The sequence below is a fragment of the Magallana gigas genome, chromosome 5, assembly GCF_963853765.1.
Source record: "Magallana gigas chromosome 5, xbMagGiga1.1, whole genome shotgun sequence".
NCBI lineage: Eukaryota > Metazoa > Mollusca > Bivalvia > Ostreida > Ostreidae > Magallana > Magallana gigas.
In genome coordinates, this window is record NC_088857.1 from 40,982,807 (window position 1) to 41,003,328 (window position 20,522).

The following is a 20,522-nucleotide window of genomic DNA, read 5'->3' on the forward strand; positions in this document are numbered from 1 at the left end:
TTTCCCTGTTATGGAAGAGTTGTCCCCCTTTGCTTTTAATCTATAAAATTTAATTCTTAAAAATTCATAACGTATAAAATTTGTTTTAAATAGTTTTCCTATTCTTAATGCATCTTTCCACCAGAGCGTTTATTAATACTCTTAGTTTATACTTTTTTATTTTAAAAAATGTGCTTGTCCTCATAGACCTTAATTCAATCTTCATGAGTATGATTCCCTCTATTTCTTACGGAAACTTAAAGTTAATTCATAGTTCTATTAAAACAGCCAGACTGAAATTTATACACGCGCCCCGTTTATCGATTGGTCGACTCGAAACCTACATCGACCTAAGAAAAATCACGGACTGCACGGAATAATCATGATGATGTCAGACTCAAATTCCCATAGAAGATGATTTAACTGTTTCTTTTAGCTAAAGTACTGATGTACATTAACAGGAATTTAGTGAATTTTACTTACTTTTTACAATCAATTTATGAATTTGCTGAAAGAAAGGTGTAAATATAAACAATAGATGCTTTCTTTGATGACTCATGCGGGTTATGAAGGTAGCCATCATTGCAGAAAAAAATTACATAACCCGCTAACGCGGGTTATGTATTTTTTCTGCAATGTCGCCAACTTCATAATTCCCGTATGCATCACCAAAGAAAGCATTTTATTGTTTAAATATAACACAGGCACCTGACGTTCTTAAAAACTTTCCTCTTAATGAAAAAATAAAAGAATCCTTGTACTATATTATAGTACAAGAATTTTAAAGAGAAAAGTTTAAAACATCACGTGCATGTGATTTATTAAACCCTTTAAAATCTTATGTCTATATACAGTGTAGTTTTGTAAAAATGATTTGAAATGTAATGTAAAAATGAAACAATGTTCTAAAATGAAGTATAATAACTTGAGAAATGACAAAAAAAGACCATCGTTTGATCATTTTGACGGTTTGCTCTCGGTGAAATAGATACAGATAAATCACAGACACAGACTTATATGCATGTATTTGTATGCACACATCGCTGCAGTTATGAGACTGTTTACTTTAAAAAATTATGATTTAATGCTTATATTTAGATTTTTTTAAAAACTTTTTGCCTTGTCTGCAAATGTAATTTATAATTTAAAATTCCTATCTTATCCTAAGAGTAAGTTAATATAAATGAAAGAGCTACAGTAACAGCCACAAGCGTGAACTTTGATTTTCGCTTGTGACGTTGCAGTTTTCAGCGTTCAACGTTTGTGACGTCATAATGAAACTCGTCATTTTAACATTTGAGCGCCTATGCCAGTGATTAGTTGTTGCATTTAGAGGTATTTACAGATCACAGAATTTAATGGAAAAACACAGTAGAATGTAAATATAATGAAGTGCCAGGGATGAGCGTTTTCGCTTCACTATAAATGTAATTTGTTATATCTGTCAAGTTTACAACATGTAATAAAGTCATGGGGAATGAAAATTACTTCAATTTCAGCGTCAATTCATTATAAGCATGTTTGCTACAACCCTGTTTTACTGTATTTTATTTTAACGTATTTGTATGTCCTATTTAAGTCATGAATAAAAGATGTATTATCTTCAGGTGTTCCATGTACAATCGATGTAGAGCATAAATAGAGGTAACATTTCTTTCACTTTTCTAACAAGTACATATAGGTACACAAGAGAAAACTAGAATTTTAATCAGTCAGTACATGATCGTGTACCATAAGTCAACACAGGCACTTATTTTTTATTATAACTGGGGTATACATGTAGGCTCTTTCCACACATAATAGTCAATATAAAATTGGGGTACTCCTCTTATTCTTCAAAATATCAACCAGTTCAGGATAAAATTGAAACCAAATTTAGAGGGAAAAGACACGGTTTAAACTGTTATAGTTGAGTTTAAATTGTCAAATTTTTAACTTTTAATGTAACACATGTATTTCAATTGCACTTTTTTCACAGGTATGTGTATTTTTTATTTTAAAATCGTCCAAACGAGCTGCATTTGAATACCTATGGACAGACTACAGTTATTCTGCAATAGACTGCCGTCATTTATATATTATTACACTGATATATTGGGACAATGATACAAATTCAGGCTCAGGGAAAAAAAGCGGTGAAAACGACAAGCACAGAACAACGCACCAGATAGGCGACACAGGCAGTCAGCGTCATCTGGATCAAACCAAAAAAAAAACGGAGGTGAGAGATAAAGTGACATAAATCCGAGACGTGACATGAAAACTAGACTGTTTCATTTCAAAAAATTATGGTTAATATGCGAGCTGAAAATTTCAAATTTTACCTTTTTATTTAGTGTGCGAACGTCAGCTGTGAAATTATAATCGAAATGCAAAGCTCAGAATTCTTAGTAACATAAACATGGCTCATGTCAAATCTACAGTTTTCATAAAATTTCAATTACTCTTTCCATTGCAGAAAATGCTGAATTTATAGACAGCCAGTAAACTAAATTGAAATTTCTTTTCTTATCAATTCACATTTAATGCTTGAAGAAAAGATAACATCTCTTTTCCAATCCTACTAAAATTATTCAATAAAATGTTAAAATTAAATTAAATAGAAAACATCTTTAGGATAATAACAATACGTTTAAACTGAGAACCATAGCACGTTGATGAGTTCAGAAATGGAATCTGCCCAATCGATTAATATGCATGTATTTCTAATCAAAGCATTGGTATTATTTTATTGAAAAAAAGGAAGATATGTAAATTATATACCTAATTAATAGTGGATTCGGGTGTTCCTTGATGTATAAATTATATTTTACCAATTCCAAAAATAATGCACTTATAAGGAAACGTGTCAATTCGTTAAAAGAAACACGCTCTTAGCAAACCAAGGAAATCGTTTACCATAATCAACTGAAAACATCAAATTGGTTGTTTAAAAATGTTTAGATTACCGTTGGTTGTTTTCATATTCACCAAAGTTGCTTCGGTGGCCTGTTTTTGCAACATCACATACAATTCATCCGATGTAATTGTGACTTGTAATACATTTTTTGATGCTTCTGTTATACCTAAGAATGTTACAGTGCTCAATTGCCACGTCAACAGGGTCTTCTGCAACCCAAGTGTGTTTTGTAACCGGAATTTCGAAAAAATGCGCGCCATCAACATATCATTCAACAATTTGAGAAGTATACCAAAGGGTTGCTTTTCTTCGTTTTCAGATTTGGAATGGTTAACAATATCAAACAATGCAAATCTGGGTTTACATAACTTGTTTAATGCAACCTACGGACTCGACAAGACCAAAATTAAACATATCTTTGCAAGCAATATCAACCGCGTCAAGGTTACTTTTCCATTTCCGAGGAATATTTCAGCATTGCTTACAAATACTTCACTCCAAACTTTACATTTTGCATACAACGATATTAAAGCTATAGAAAATGGTGCCATTTACTATTTGCCAAGGACATTGCTAGAACTATCTGTTCGCGGAAACCGATTTGATTTGGATTTAAATATGTTCGAAATTGCCAACCTCAACAGGCTACGGAAATTTGACTTTAGTGAGCAATGTTCAACGCGTAGATATTTTTATGGAATACGACGACACACTTATTTGGAGATAGATGTGAACAACAAAACCGACCATCACTGCAAAGATATAACTGTAGGATACTTTGTTCATGTGGTTTCATTAAGTCTTAAAACCTTAATCGCAACAGGCATGGTATGGGGGACTCCTTGCATTCCGCGTTTGAACATTGCAAATCACAGTCAACTAGAACACATAGACTTTTCCAGGGGTGAATATTATGAGTGGATAGGTCCCATTGATGTTAATCCTCAATTCAACAACATAAAAACATTGGACTTATCACACAGCCAATGCCGTTTTATCAAGAATGGTTTTTTCAAGAACTTAACACAGCTTACAACACTAAACATCAGCTACAATTTACTTGGTCCTTTCATGGCCACAAATGAGGCAAAAAAAGTTTTCCAAGGGCTCAAATCTTTAAAATATTTGAAGATGACAAACAACTTTATAAATCATCTCCACAAAAACCTGCTGAAGGATAGCATGTTTTTAGAGGAGCTTTACATTGGCAGTAACGGGATAGAGTCATGGACTTTAGATATAAGTCATCTAAAGTTTTTGACTTTAATTGATTGTTCCGGCAATAAACTCGCAACTCTTCCGAAATCAGTCAGAGATAGGCTGGACACAACAAGTCAAAACAAAACGGTTAAAGTGAATCTTCTTCATAATAAGATTTTATGTTCTTGCGAAAACTTGGATTTTCTAGACTGGTTGTTTACATCGAAGGTGAATATTTTAAAAACTGAAGAATGTACTGGTATTAAAGGCAACATAACATATGGGTATCAGTATCTGAAGGAAGAATGTGGTAAGGACCAACGAGAATGGCTGTATCCTGTTCAGACTATTTGTCTTCTCTTCATTCTGTCTGTCATCGCTCTTGTTGTATACAAGAAACGTTGGGCACTCATCTATCGCTGGTACTTGTTTCGTCTCAGACGGAAACGATACATTCCAATTGGGGGATGCGATGATGGCTATCAGTTTGACGCGTTTCTGTCTTTTGCTGACGAAGACAGACCATTCGTTGACAGAGTGTTAGAGGAGTTAGAGGGAAATCCGGAGCTTAGACTTAACGTTTGCGTTCATTTCAGAGACTTTATTCCTGGAAAATCCATTTCAAGGAACATTGTCTCGGCGATTCATTCCAGTAAGAAGACAATTGTGTTCATGTCACGCGCCTATCTTAAAAGTGATTGGTGCAAATACGAATTGCGAATGGCTATCACAGAAGAGAGCCACATGAATCGTGAAGTTGTCATAATGACAGTGCTTGAAGATATTCCCCAAAAAGAACTTTCTCTGGAGGTCCTGCAGTATTACAAGAAGAACAGTTACATTAACAAACCTAACACGGAGGAAGAACTAAAACTGTACTGGAAAATATTAGAAAAATTGTTGTAAATTCCTGACATTTTTATATTAAGTAAGATACTTTAAAACATGTAAGCCTTACATGTGTAATGCCTGTATAAAGTATGTGCAATTTGAGTTATGATGACAGAAAAATAGAAAACCTTGGAGAGTTAAAAGCGTTGTATGATCTTTAAATCCTACTACGCATATCTGCTTGTGTGAAAGAAGTACGATTTACAAGAGCATACCACATAAATTAATAAAATACCAATAAATTGAATTTTTTTTAAAAAAGGAAAAAAAGTTCAAGTAGGAAATTTTAAACAAGAAAATAATTTACGAAGGGAGAATAAATTTCCTTACACTACAAACTTCCGTCATATTTTACAAAAGCTGTTAGAACAGGAAATAAGATAACCATTAATTAGTTGTAGTTTAATTATGAAATTAAAAACCAAGTTCAAAAGTTAACTGCGATATGAACTTGGTGGGTCACACGATCAAATCATATGTGAAGCCCGACCAGCTTCTCATACATTAAGTTCATATCCCAATGAACTTAATAACATAGCTGTTTATTTCTTATATTTAAATTTGAGAAAGGCAAATAGTTAAGATAACGATCATGTTTTTATGTTTACAATGATCCAACAGTCAAACGAATAGCGTGTGCGGTAATCATTGTGGCGTTGTTAAAAGGTTCACACAGAATTGAACTTTTTTGCTATTCTATAGGTTCATATAAGGAATTTGCAAATGTAAAAATAAATTGAACCTTTTTGCTTTTTATAAGGAAACATAAAAACAAAAGAAAATAAATGACTAAGTATGACTTTATATTTCTTTCAATCATATACAAACACATTTAGTGATCTTTTCTCAGACAATAACCCAAAAATAACATGCACATTTGAAATCATAGTAAAAGAAAAAATTACAATCTTTCATTGACTATTCACTATGCTGTAAACTCCAAATTACCGGTAAACATGATGAATCAATATCAGCGTAAAATCGCGAGAGGAACATCTCTTTGATTATAAAATCTCACTTTTATTTTTCTGACAGACGTAAAACTAACAAGAGGCCAATTGGCCTTAACGGTCACCTGAGTAGCATATATCCCATACACAAACTTGTCATGGAGTCTCATATATGCATCTAATTAATTAGGTTTCATACTTGAGTAGAAAAATTATAAATTTGTAATGACGACCACGTTTCAAAAAGAACTGTGAAACCTATTATTTTGGTGAAAAACTAAAAGATCTGGTCTACAAAATCATGAATTCAGTTTTCCTTTCAGGTGTGTGGGAGTAAAGAAAATAATTTTTTAACGTTATACTGTGGTTTCATCAATATTCGTTGAATACCAATTTTCGTGGATTTCGTTGTTTAGTTGATCCACGAAATTAAATGTTCATTGAAGTGCAATTTTTATTAACATTTTGTATTGATAGGGTCATTGGCCACGAATTTACGTATCCTTGAAACTGTGATATTCACTTTATCCACGAAATTTGATGCCCTTGAAAATTAATGAAACCACAGTATGCATTAACATCTATACATCCATTTTGGCCCTGCCCTAGAGTCAAAACCCATCCTTGAGGGGACATGAAAATTAAAATTTCAGTAGAGGACTTCCTGGGAAACATAATTATTAGTCAGTTTTTTTATACAGATGTGTGAGAATAGAGAAGAAAATGTTTAAACATTATATGCATTAACACTATATTGCCATATTGCGCCCCCACCTCCCCTTCATGTTTTGAACCCCTGACTCAGGGGCCATGAATTTCACAATTTAGGTCAAGGAGATTGTGGATATCATAACCATGTATTCATTTTTTTTGCCCACATGTGTGGGAGTAGAGAAGATTTTTTAAGATTTAAAACATTTTTACTATATGGCCATATTGGCCCAACCCTAGAGCCTGAACACCTAACAAAGGGGTCATGAATTTCACAATTTTAGTAGAGGCCCTCATGGGCATCATAACCATGTATTCAGTTTTTTGCTCACATGTGTGGGAGTAGAGAAGAAGATTTTTTAAGATTTAAATTTTTTTTACTATATGGCCATATTGGCCCAACCCTAGAGCCTGAACCCCTGACCCAGTGGTCATGAATTTCACAATTTTGGTAGAGGGCCTCATGGACATCATAACAATGCATTTAATTTTTAACAAATATATATGGGAGTAGAGAAGAAGATTTTCTAAGATTTAATACATTTTTACTATTTGGCCATATTGGCCTCACCCTAGAGCCTGGACCCCTGACCCAGGGGTCATGAATTTCACAATTTTGGTAGAGGGCTTCATGGACATCATAATCATGCATTTAGTTTTTAACAAATATATGTGGGGGTAGAGAAGAAGATTTTCTAAGATTAAATACATTTTTACTATATGGCCACATTGGCCCCACCCTAGAGCCAGAACCCCTGACCCAGGGGCCATAAATTTCTCAATTTTGGTAGAGGGCTTCATGGACAACATAACCATGCATTTAGTTTTTTCCTCACATGCGTGGGAGTAGAGAAGAAGATTTTTGAAAATTTGGCTTTTTTTGCATATTTGGCCCCCCATGTGGCACCTCAGGGGTGGTAGAGCCATGAATTTCACAATTTAGATTCTTCTTACCATAGAGATGCTTTACACCAAAAATGGTAACGATTGGCCTGGTAGTTTTCAAGAAGAAGTTAAAAATGTAAAATTGTTAACGCACGACGCACAGACGCACGACGCACGACGACGGACGAAGACCAATAGCAATAGGTCACCTGAGTGACTCAGGTGACCTAATAAAACTATGAAACAAATCTGGTGTTTGCGATTTCATATGCTCTTGATTTGATGCAATACAGTCGAATAATACAGTACTCGAAAAAAATAAGAAATCTACAGTAGCATATATTCATCTTTGTCAATGTGTAGTAAGAAAAGCAGTAAATTTACAATAAAAAGATTGTATTAAGTGAATTATCAATCAATTTTATCAATCGTCAAAGAAAGTTTTTTGATTATTTTTTTCAAACAGGTAAAAATGGGTATAAAGATGATCACAGAAATTGCTGAAAGTTTCCTTTTAAAATTCTGTCAGGCAGAAAACACAGTATTTTTCCTGACTAAAACACAACTCCTTGATCCCATTATCCTTTGTCAGCTATGGATGGGGCTTGATATTCCTCCAAATGTTCAAAGTGTCTTTTTGTGGACAGCAAGTGTAATTCAAACCTGTCCATACCGACCTCTAAATCACCTTTGCTAACAATTTCCACATTTCCTGTGTTGGCCTGTCAAAACATAAACAACTTTATTGTTATTCTCATTTAAGGTGATTCATTAACCATACATATTTATAAAAGTAAAAGAAAAAAAAGCCATATCCCACATAGACTTTTGCATGTCTGATTTCCTTACCTTTTGCCATCAGTTGCACCGAATTGAAAACCTGTTACTCTGGACATGCAGTAATACATTGACAAAATCAATAAATTCTAAACCCTTTTTCATGTTTTCTTTTAGTTGCAATGTATCATATTATGTTTCACATCGCATTCTTGATAAGTAACGAATCAGCGAAGTATGTATCGTCCCAGCCCTATTATATCAGGAATCTGTACAGCAAAATACTTTAAATCATAAATAAGTCAGAGGCAAACATAGAATTGGTGCTGAAGAATACATGTTAGATGTAAACGATAAAAAATATGGTGAACAAGGATAATCCTCTCCTTTTCTGAGTCATATTCAGTTTTATCATCACTGACTACAATTCAAAAATTCTTAGGAATTATTTTCTTCATGGACTGCCTTCATCAGTACTTTTTCAAAGACTGGACAATACTTTTGTTGTGTTGACTTCCCCAAAAAGAGGAATTGTGATATCCAATTGCAAGACAAAGTCCAGAAAAACAAGAATAGAATTCCAGGGTCCCCCGCCGGTCAAGCAGTATACTAGTATCGAGTCTATCGACCAAGGCTGATTTAGGAACTTGACCAAGGTATTAGTGGTATAAACATTTGGTATAAATTGAATGAAAATCCTTCAAAATTTGTAGGCATGAGAGCGCTTACAAGGTCAATTTTTGGATAAAACGGAGTCATGATTGTGGTCAAAGTCCAATAACGCCAACAAAAAGTAACGACTAACGTTGATTTTCGAACTTGACCAAGGTAATAGTGGTATAAACATTTGGTATAAATTTAATGAAAATCCGTCAAAATTTGTAGGCATGAGAGCGCTTACAAGGTCAATTTTTGGATAAAACGGAGTCATGATTGTGGTCAAAGTCCCATAACGCCAACAAAAAGTATCGACTAAAGCTGATTTTCGAACTTGACCAAGGTAATAGTGGTATAAACATTTGGTATAAATTTAATGAAAATCTGTCAAAATTTGTAGGCATGAGAGCGCTTACAAGGTCAATTTTTGGATAAAACGGAGTCATTATTGCAGTCAAAGTCCCATAACTCCAACAAAAAGTATCGACCAAAGCTGATTTTTGAACTTGACCAAGGTAATAGTGGTATAAACATTTGGTATAAATTTAATGAAAATCCGTCAAAATTTGTAGGCATGAGAGCGCTTACAAAAAAGTGTGACGGATGGACGCACGGACCCACGGACGCACAGACACACGGACCCATGGACGGATGGACGCCCGGCATTTCTATGTCCCCGCTCCGCGTTGCGGCGGGGGACAAAAAATGATACTATAATGCTTAATGAATATAAATGTACTATAATGCTTAATGAATATAAATGTACTATAACGTTTAATGAATATAAATGTACTATAATGCTTAATGAATATAAATGTACATGTAGTGGTTACATCCCGATGTCATCTTCAATGTCAATGGCTCCTGATCTCGGGAAAAAGAAGTTATTGTGGTAATTTCATCTACACCAACACAGTTTGGCAATCAAGAGAAGCCATACTTACCAGCATGAGGGAAGCTAGAAATATCCTGGAGATTTCGTAGGTCTTCTTGGCTTTGACCACCTCCTTGAATGCAGTGTTGGACTCCTTCTTTAAGGATCCAATCAGCAGACTTCCATATTTGTTTATATCAAACGGATCATGGGTGTCCTGATGGAATAAAAGATAAACTTTTATGACAGAAATACATGTGTCACAATGTACAGAAAAACACGCTTATAATGAAGTGCCAGTTACAGACGTTTTCGCTTCGCTATAAATGTAATTTGTTATATCTGTCAAGTTTACAACATGTAATAAAGTCATGGCGAATGAAAGTTACTTCATTTTAAGTACAAATACGTAGACAAAAGACAACTATACTTTAAATCAGTCAGTACATGATCATGTACGATAAGTCAACACAGGCCCTTATTTTTATTATAATTGGGACATACCTTCCCACCTATAAGAGTAAATAAAAAATTTGGGTACTCCTCTTATTCTTCAAAATACCAACCAGGTCAGGATGAAATTGAAACAAAATTTAGAGGGGAAATACCCATGGTATTCTGAGTACCAACTGATGTAACATCAAAGCAAATTAAAAACTGTTGTCATGATAATCTTAACAAATATTGGTTTTCCTTTAGTTAATAGTACTTTAGTCTTGTGATTAAAAAATTCGGTCTTTTATAAATAATGAATCAGAATTAGTAGAGTGAGTGTATTTTTATGTAATATATATTGACTGGATTGCTGACCTCCTCCTCTAGTTTGGGGAGGACCCTCTCCTCCCACTCAGACACCCTCCGAGACAACTCTGTCATCTTGACATACTCCTGGGCACTGGCCATGTACTGCTCCTGTTCACAAAAGAAATTCTTTTCTCATTTCCAATCATCACTGATCATTGACTCAAGTCATTATTTAAATACATTAATATCTCATTAAAATTAGGTCACCTATGAATAATTTAATTCTGGTTTTAACACAATTTCTGATTGGCTAAAAAATTGTTTAATATTGTATGAAGAATGTTGCCTTTCACAGTTAAAGGGGAAGGAAAGTCAAAAACATAATTTATTTATTTTAATAAATTGGTGTAAATTATCACGTGGTCATGCTGTTTTGAAAATAAAATACGTAATTAAGCCTTAACTAACGTTTGAAGTTGGAGAAATCGTATTTACTGGAGGCTGACATGATGTAGAACTCTTTTGTATTAAAAACCAAAAAAATTAATTATTTTGACGTCACACCATCTATTCCGGTTTGGTTTACATATACAAATGAATGTACACAGTGCTCTGAATATAATTAACGCTGGTTTATGCCTTTCTGTTACTCAAGTAATCGACTAAACAAAATTGATAATGTTTGAGTTCACACGTCAATCTAAGAACGTCAATCTAAAGAATAAATACATGTATCATTGTATACATAAATATATGCATTTTAATAAGTAAATGCATGGCAGCTGTTAATCTGCTATCATTCAAAGTTGAAAACGACCTCGATTAAATTTTCTGAATTCAAGTCAAATTCTTTGCTTACTGAATAAATGTTATAATTGTAATCGGAATGTTTAAAATTCATTCTTTAAAGTCGGAATTACCATGTCGAAATAACGACGGCAGACATGGCATCTGTTGACAATTTCCACATTTACGCGGATATTTCTCCGACACTAACCTCCGCTTTTAGATTTCAACGAACATGCTCCATTTGACGTTAGTTTGTAGTTTGCTTAGGTAAAAGAACGGTCTCAAATCAATATTGTTTCAAATTTACCAGAACTTGTCATTTAGAGCGAATATACTGATGTTATGTTGATAAGACAAACCGGAATAGATGGTGTGACGTCATAGATTAAAGTTCAAAGGCAGCACCCATGGTGGCGGGAAATTTAAATTAAGCGATCGATTTTCTTGATTTATTCATTGTTCCGGGGTTTTTAATGAAAATAAATACGATTTACAATTATAGTAGATGATAATTAGTTGATTTATTGTACAACATATTTTTAGTTTCCTTCCCCTTTAAACTAACGTCAAAACATATTAATCCACCTGTGTTATGTTTGAATTTTGTACAATTTGATGTCATTTTAAATGTCAAATGACTGTTTCTCTACAACTACATCTACAACTAATTACAAACAATTAAATTATATGCAATGAATTCAATATTTATTAGTTTTATACGATATAAAATGGTTTGGGACAGTAATTAAGTACGCTTTTTTATAAACTGCTTTGTGGTTTAAAGGATAAACTGCCCCAAAACATTTTATATTGTATAAAACAAATAAATATTGAATTCATTCCTTAAATTAAATGTTTGCCCTCTGCTGAAAACAGTGTTAAATCTATTGACTTTTAAAAAAATGCTGAGAATGTAAATACTAATATTTACGTTGGTAATCTTTGGATGAATTGGTTGGACGAAAGCAATTAATTGACATATAAAGGTTAAATAAGATCCAATATTCTCTTACATATTTGTTATTCTGTAGGACAAATGGACTTAACATCTGACTTACTGTAAAATTCATTGCAAATCCATAAATAAATGTTGGGGTTTTTTCAACTTGAGTAAGTATATTGTTATTTTGAACTCTGACATAATTTCAGTGAGTGCTGAGCATTGTTGTTATAGAGAATAAAGCATTGGATTCTTAAATATTTTAAACTTATCTAATTCAGCAGATTAAAGAGGACTCACCACATGTTGTTTGACAAGGTCTTCATAGTCATTAATTATAATACCCTTATTAAACGAGGCACTGAAACCTGAAAAAACAGTATGTTCTGCAAACTTTAAAAAAAAAGCATCATAAAGTTTTTAAAAAAAAATATGCTCATTCTCCTTCAAAAATATAAAAATTATTCAGTAGTTTATCAGTTCTTTTTAAATTACATTATAAATTGCATTTGTTGATTGTCTGCCACATGTATAAATCCCTTCCTAACCATTATGTTCCGAGGACCCTGTCATTGCAGAGAATGGGGCATCATCCACTGCAGAATTAATGGCGTCAAACAGCCGATCCTCATTCATCTGGGGCAACAAGATATCGGCCGCATCATTGCCACTATCTTCATGGAAATCTGTGTTAAAATAAATAGTCAATGTATTGAAATTCTGGACACATGTAATTCTTTTCTCATTCTTTAAAATTCTCACCTTCTTGCTCCTCTTGTTCCTCTGTGAATTCCTCCTCCACATAAGCCATCTGAAAATACAGTGAAAATATAAATTCAAATGAAAATATAAATCCCTCTATGAGAAATGAACATTTGATATCATGATTGAAAAAAGTAACTTTTAAAGGTGAATGCTGCTACCAAAATACTAAGATTTCAGAGTTAAGAATAGTACAGTCAAGCAAAGAATCCATTAACAACAGGAAAGTTTTCCTCATGTGTTTGCAATCTGGGACATCATGATTTCTTTTTTTTTTTTGGGGGGGGGGGGGGGGGGGGGGGGTTCCAGTTGTTATGGAAGTGTGTTTAATACAATATTTCCTGAATTATAACTACATGTATAATATTAAGCAGTGTCTATCATATATATCTAACATCAATTGCATAGATCTACCTTCACTTTGCTCTCTTTCCTTGATAGGGCCTGTCTTCTTTTGTATTCGGTCCAAAATGGTTTGTCCAGCTCTGGAAATGAAACCACTTTCAGAGGATTCTTTGGGTATTTCTCCACATTTGTGACTACAATACAAAAGTTAAGTTTAATGGTTTACTTCTGTACATACATTCAGAAATGGTTTTGTGTGTAAAAGATTTCCCAATGCATATTTCACACCACTTTGATATACTTTTGACAGAATTCAAAGCTATATGTTAAGGTTTTTTGTGATTGAAATATCTGGTACAGTGGGTTTTATTTTAATAGTAGAAGCTTTTTATATTCCCATACTTATTTTAAAAACTATCTTCTTTTTTTTATAAAGGATTTGGTTCTTTGTGTGTGCTTAAGGTGGAATGGGACATTTGTCGATACTATTAATGCTGATTAAAGTACATTAAAACTGAAATACTTTCACTGATTTAGAATTTTACTCTTTAAACCCTAAAAATAGCTTTTAAAATTATTTGGAGAGGTAAAAATTGTAAAACCCTCAGCGGGATTCGAACTAATGACTTACAGATTTGTAGTAAACCCTCCAACCCACTGTGCTAGGCTGTTAGGTGACAATATTGGGAAAGAAACTACTTATGTAATTACATTTTGTTTTATTGTTTATTTTGATAAACAATACGTCACAACATGGAAGTGTCCCATACCACCTTAAAAGTGAAATGTGGTAAAGCCTACATACATGTTTGACAAACAAACTGGGTCAGGGGACATAATTTCTTGATCTCTGGCTGCCTTTTCCTTTTTCTCTTGTTTGAAAGTCTATCATCAACATTTTCTGGGATCTTGAATGTCTTCCCTGTAGAAAAAGATATGTGATTTAACTTAGATTTACAATAAATTCAGATACAATCACTTTTTTTACTTTAAACCTCCATTCATCTACAGCTTATCTTTATCCCATCATATATATTTTGTTTCTGACTTGAATGCATTGATATTCACCTCTTTTGACATTCCTCTCAGCAGTATGACCTGGTTCATGAGGGTCAAGCATTTTCCAGTGATCAATGATCTGTCAAGAATTTAAATGCAAGTGTACATAATACAGGTTCACCACTCTATTGCGTTAAAAGAATTCCTTGCTGATTTTTTTATATTTACAAATCTAAATGCAATCAGAAAAAACTAAGCATCACAAATTTTTATTTGTTTCAATAAATTAACTTCACATCATAAATTTGCATCCCTTATTGCCAACCCCTTATCCCCCCCCCCCCCCCATATGATTTGGAAAAGTTGTGATACTATACGAAGAAATAAACTTTAAAAAAAAAATGTTCATTAATCAACTCATTAATTTACCGGTAAGAAAACTTTGGTGTATATTTTACTTTACTCTTATGTTGTGTTTGTAAAATTTTGTTAAACATATCACATAAATTGAATCATAAAAGAATCCAGATGAACACTTACAGGTTTAGGAGGTACAATTTGTACTTTTTTTCTCTCAGATCTTCGCAGAATTTGAGTATCTAAACTCTGAAAAACATATTCAAAAATAGGAAGGTAACATTCACATGATTATCTACCAAATAGTGCTCACAAAATACTGATACATTAAAATTTGAATGTTGTACTAATAATATATTTGTAAGCCTAAGAACTGATGCCTGGAATTAAGTAAAATTTCACAAAATTGTGCTTTAAGTTTTTTACAATAAGAGTCATGCATGGATTACAGGGTAAGTAATGTAACCCAATGACTGACACTTAAAGCATAAAGGAGCATAAAGAGTGAAATAAATTTAAAATCAAAATTCATATCCGAATAAAACCCACTACACTTACTTCTCTGTTGTTGGGAGGGAAGTTTCCATCCACCTCATCCTCCATGGGGACAGGGTCCAGGGGTTCTACATCATCAGCATGCTCTCCCACTTAGGATGAAATATATGATGAGAACATGTTGATACAAAAGTATTTACTTTTTATTTTATTTATAAAATTAATACAACCAGAACCCATAGTACTGCATTCTTTTAAAACCCTCTCCATAAGTATATGTGTAAAATGAAATGGAAGAAGGACATGCATTTCATAGACAAAGAAGAAAGTAAATGGAGAGAGAGAGAGAGAGAGAGAGAGAGAGAGAGAGAGAGAGAGAGAGAGAGAGAGAGAGAGAGAGAGAGAGAGAGAGAGAGGTGCCTACTTGAGACATCTGGTGGTTGGCAGGTCTCGGCTTCCACATCCTCTACATTGTCTCTTCCCATCATTCCCTGTGTACACTGGTCAGCACTCTCTTCCTGTATGGTGTCCAAGGATGCACCTATTACACAAAGGATTTTTTTTTTATTAATCTTTCATATATTTTATTAGGTATTTTGATTTTGACTTCTTGATTTCTTTTATGACACTTGGTGTTTGTGGTTAAATATTTGTGTACTTGAGAACTCTACTATATTTTTGATATTGGTACATGTATTCTTAAGAACTTTTGTGAAATTAAATCTTGAGTTGTGGGGTATATGGGTATAAAATGATCTTACCTTGTATAGATACACAGTCTGCCAGAGCCTTTTGCAGAAGTGCCATGAAAGACATGTCCAGTAGAAGCGTGCCAGTCTCATGGACAGAACAGGTGTTCATATTAAAGTCATTCCTGCTGGCCAAAACCTCTCCCTTCTTACTGAAATAGAAAATTCAATCTTGAAAACATTTAATCTACTGATGGCATATAAGGTAGTTTAAAAAATTTACTTAAAAGGGACTTTACATAAAACATATCTTAAACTAATTGTTGTTCAAAATGTAAAATATGTGCTTGACATGGATGGAAAGACAGAAAAGTTAAAATTTACCTTAACAAAGGGTCATCTCCCTTTTCTCCTTCCTCTAAAGGAGTCAGGGAGAGAGGCATCAAAGGAACAGGCATCACATTCTACAGACAAAAACAAAATACTGGAAATCAAAGTCTGATGACAAACATAAGTCACCCCTCAAAAATAAACTTCTCTTATGTTAGTTTAATTGTGAGCTAAGATTTTGTAAAATTAAAGCCACAAAATATTATAATAAAACATCAAGCTTTATAAATTGACTAGTGACAGGATTTCAGCCATGAATAAACAAACCTTGTTTCCATATTCATCTTCCTTCAGGACAATTTTCTTGTGCTGTTGGATATCATCTAGGCTCAGGAACTATAGGTGCAGAGAAAGACGGTTAGTCTATAGAAACATGCATATACATATACATTTAGTACAAAACTTATAGGAAAAAAAACCTTTTGTAATAAGTGTTTATCTATCGATACATTTAAGGAATAAAAAAAATATCAAAAAACGACCCTTTTTGTAATCCTATTGTTCTTACTGCAGGTTTTTTGTTGTTAAAATTCATAATAGTTCAAAATATAATGATAAGAGGGTTTGCATATTTACATGTATTTTAGAAGAAATGTTATTTTTGGATGAAATAATTAATTTCTGTGATGCATGTTCTAAAATGAGTTCTTAGGATTTCATTTCATTTTTCTAACACTAACAACACTTACAATGCTAAATAGATATCTAACATATCCAATGAAATAAATAAAAAAATTCCAAATAGATATTTCTGCTTTCACGGTATCTATATGTATTTCAAGTAAAATAACCTCTTCATCTTCATTTCTGTCAAAATCAGCTGCATCCTCATCATCTCCATTGTTATCAACTGAGGACTGTTTGTTCTGTTTTCTACAAATGTATTGTTAAGGATGACGTTTACTCAGAATGAAAAAAAATTCCACTGATGATAATGAAAAACCAACTATTGTGTGTTATAGATCTTACATGGTAGTGTTATTCTTCACTTTCAAAAAAGTAGGTCAATGACCTACTTTTTGAGTTAATGGCCATTGAATATTTTTTGAAAATTTAAGAAAAATCCATAAAAAAATTACACTATGATTGAGATTTTCTTAACTGTGAAAATAATACAAATTGCTGAACTTTTTAACAAATGAAAAACAGTTCATGAATGGCAGTGACATTAAATGGATACAAAGCATTAAGTTTTCATTCACAATTTTTATAGATATTTTAGTCCGAATTTCCTCTATCAGTTTTCAAATTACTACCCATTTTTGATTCAATATAACAAAAAACTGAATGATGATAACGCTAAAACATATATAGTATTAAACTAAGTATATTGACCTTTCTCTGCTGGCATGAAATTTATATGAGGTCAATGATCAAAATTTTGACATATGGTGTCTTTTATCATTTTTAAGCATTTTTCAATATTTTTGTAGTTTGTGCCATACGATTATCTAAAGGAAAAAGCAAGATGAAACCAACAGAAAATATGCAAAATTATGTTGACTACCAAATAAAATCTTAACTTTAAAAATTATAGTACTACCAAAAATATTTCAGTGGAAAACAAAATCTGAAAAATTTAATCCGAATTTCCTCTGTTTTGCTAAAAGTCAAACTTTGTCAGAGCCTAGTTCCATAATTTAGTAAACATATCGATTGTTATGTCAATAATAATTCATTTCATAAATACTTTTTGTATTTAAAACAAATTTTACTCATGAAATTGGACTTTTTAACAATCCGGATTGGAGAACTCAAACCCTGAGTAAACAACGTCCTTAAGTTTATTTTAATAGTTACTTTTATTTATTGTTTGTCTTGACTCTTAAAATAATGCCATAGTATGAACATACATGATAAACTGGTTTCTTTACTATACAACAGACCACAAGCACATACACAACAGACTTGCTTTAGAATTTGACATGAATTATTGTAAAGTCTTGTGTATACATGTAATTCCAACTTATTTAAGCCAAACGCTGCTGGGAAGTGAGGGGTATGTTTCAAATATGGAGATAGGAACAAATATATACTTCTTTCTTTTTTTCACTATGCTTCTTAATATCTGAAGAATAAGTAGACTCAGGTTTCATGCGCCATATTGGTGAGTGTGCTTTCTGGGTAATTCACCAGTATTAGTGTGTGCTATTCACATGACTTTAAAGTGAGTACATAATGTACCTCTACTTGATTAATTCTTTTTTTTTCAAGCAACAAAATAAAGGATTAAAATAAATCAATATATAAAGAGATTTACTTTTTACTTGCCAGCAAGTCCAAAACTTGATAAACCAAGGAATATAGATATTCCACCTGCAACAAAAATTATGTAATTCAACCATTCAATTTGGATTAAAGAAAACAATATTATTTTATGCAAAATCTTGGTAAACTTTATGCTTTTAAGTTCATTAACATATTCCTTTTCAAATCATTAGGTGTCATTATTTCTTTTACTTTTGATCATGTTTACTGTACATCAAAGAAAAAACCTGATATTCTGTACAAGCAAACAGTCTTATCCAAACCTTTTTGCCAAAAACACAAACAGAGCCTTGAATTAGCATGGCAGCTTCAGCAAAATTCATGGTGGTTATCCCGCCATCGAATGTTACCACTATCTTGTCAAGCTAAGGAATAAATTGAAAACAAAGCATATTGTATCAAAAACTATTTTCCAACCTGTAAAACTAAATCATCACATTTATCATGTTTATAAAAGATATTTGAGTAAAACCAAATTGACAATGTAATTTTCTACTTCTTCTAGATAGTCCTCTAGAGATGATGCTATGTCTACATCCCAGTTCTTAGTCAGGTCTCGGATAGGCTGCAGTAAATTAGCAAACCTGGATTCCAAATCGTCTTGCATATTTGATAACCCCATATTTTAATCTAAAAATGAAAAATATACCGGTATTTAACACCATATCAAGAATTTAAAGTTGTGTCGATGCACATAATCTTATGACTTAAGGATTACGTTTATTCGGGTTTGAGATTTCAAAAAATATTATATACTAAGTTCAATACCTGAGGTCAAAAGTTGTTTAAAAAACACAAAATAACAATGTTATTAACAAATATTGATATCCATGTTTTATTTATTTGAGGAAGATATGCTACAACAAATTAAGGTAAATTAAAACTGAAACAAACTGGAAATTCGGACTAATTTTTTCATTTCATTTTCTCTTAAAAACTTTTTGTAGCAATGTACAATAAGTAGTTTTTTGTTCCTATTTGTAGATTTTTTTTGCTCTCAGGTTAATGTAATTATCCTTATTAAGATGTATAATCTTATGCATAAGATTTAATATTTACATTTGCAAATATGCTTCCTATATATGAACCTATATATATAATACAAAAACCTTCAATTCTGGGTGAACATTTCCGTGAATTAAGTCACAATGATAACCACACGGAAATATTGTAAACGTAAAAACACAGTTATATTAACGATTCTGAATGATTTGCCATTTTTCAAATGTAAATATAAGAAATAAATAGCATGACGTTAAAAAGGGATATGAACTTGGTTGGTACCTGATCATACCTTCTCTTCTGAGAAGCCCATCAGGCTTCACAGGATTTAATCACATGACCAACCAAGTTCATATCTCAGTGAACTTTATAAATTGCTGCTTATTTCTTAAATAAATATAGCTTTTTCTTATTTATTTATGAAGTAATATACTGTTTATCGTCAACACACGTCACATAGCCTAAAAATGGAAAAGTTAGGAACCCAACAGTTTTTCCATAACAGTTGTCTCCTAAAAAACACAACAACTACTGAACAGCTGAACTAGTGGTTACAAATGCCGTATACTTTTATACCACCATGGCCTTGAGAGAAACAACCGATTGAATCTTGCTGTTTATCTCTAATGAGAGCAGTTTATCAATCGCAAGACACTGTAGAACAAATTACCGTAAATAATGCCACTTCAATTTAATTCAATACAGGTGACTTTCCATTTCGTAATGTTGACATTTCTCCATGTTTGTATTCCCGCTTTTGAGCTTCGCCATGGACTTTTAATCAAACTATTTTTCATTGGATACTCCTGAAACCTTTTGAACCAATCAAAATGATCGAAAAAAAAATCTCTCCGCTTTAGTTGTATTTTTCATCAGAATATGATTAGTTTTAAAGTTTTACTTCCTAGATATTTTTTTT

At 32.6% G+C, this 20,522-nt stretch overlaps 2 protein-coding genes across 2 annotated transcripts; one reads left to right on the top strand and one right to left on the bottom strand.

The window, feature by feature from the left end:
* Positions 1-2,886: 2,886 nt before the first annotated feature.
* On the top strand, positions 2,887-5,772 carry LOC105323294 (toll-like receptor 4). The gene has a single exon (XM_066085424.1). The coding sequence runs from the start codon at positions 2,915-2,917 to the stop codon at positions 4,982-4,984; it is 2,070 nt and encodes a 689-aa protein (XP_065941496.1). The 5' UTR covers positions 2,887-2,914; the 3' UTR covers positions 4,985-5,772.
* On the bottom strand, positions 5,752-20,411 carry LOC105323281 (condensin-2 complex subunit H2). The gene is made up of 21 exons (XM_011422359.4): positions 20,274-20,411; positions 19,098-19,231; positions 18,865-18,966; positions 18,594-18,649; positions 17,125-17,206; positions 16,601-16,669; positions 16,328-16,407; positions 16,016-16,155; positions 15,679-15,795; positions 15,318-15,406; positions 14,943-15,008; positions 14,472-14,541; positions 14,209-14,325; positions 13,473-13,597; positions 13,059-13,107; positions 12,845-12,982; positions 12,597-12,664; positions 10,634-10,735; positions 9,894-10,040; positions 7,743-8,237; positions 5,752-6,012 (listed from the first exon to the last, which is right to left on the bottom strand). The coding sequence occupies exons 2-20, from the start codon at positions 19,221-19,223 to the stop codon at positions 8,094-8,096; spliced, it is 1,887 nt and encodes a 628-aa protein (XP_011420661.3). The 5' UTR covers positions 19,224-19,231; positions 20,274-20,411; the 3' UTR covers positions 5,752-6,012; positions 7,743-8,093.
* Positions 20,412-20,522: the final 111 nt, after the last annotated feature.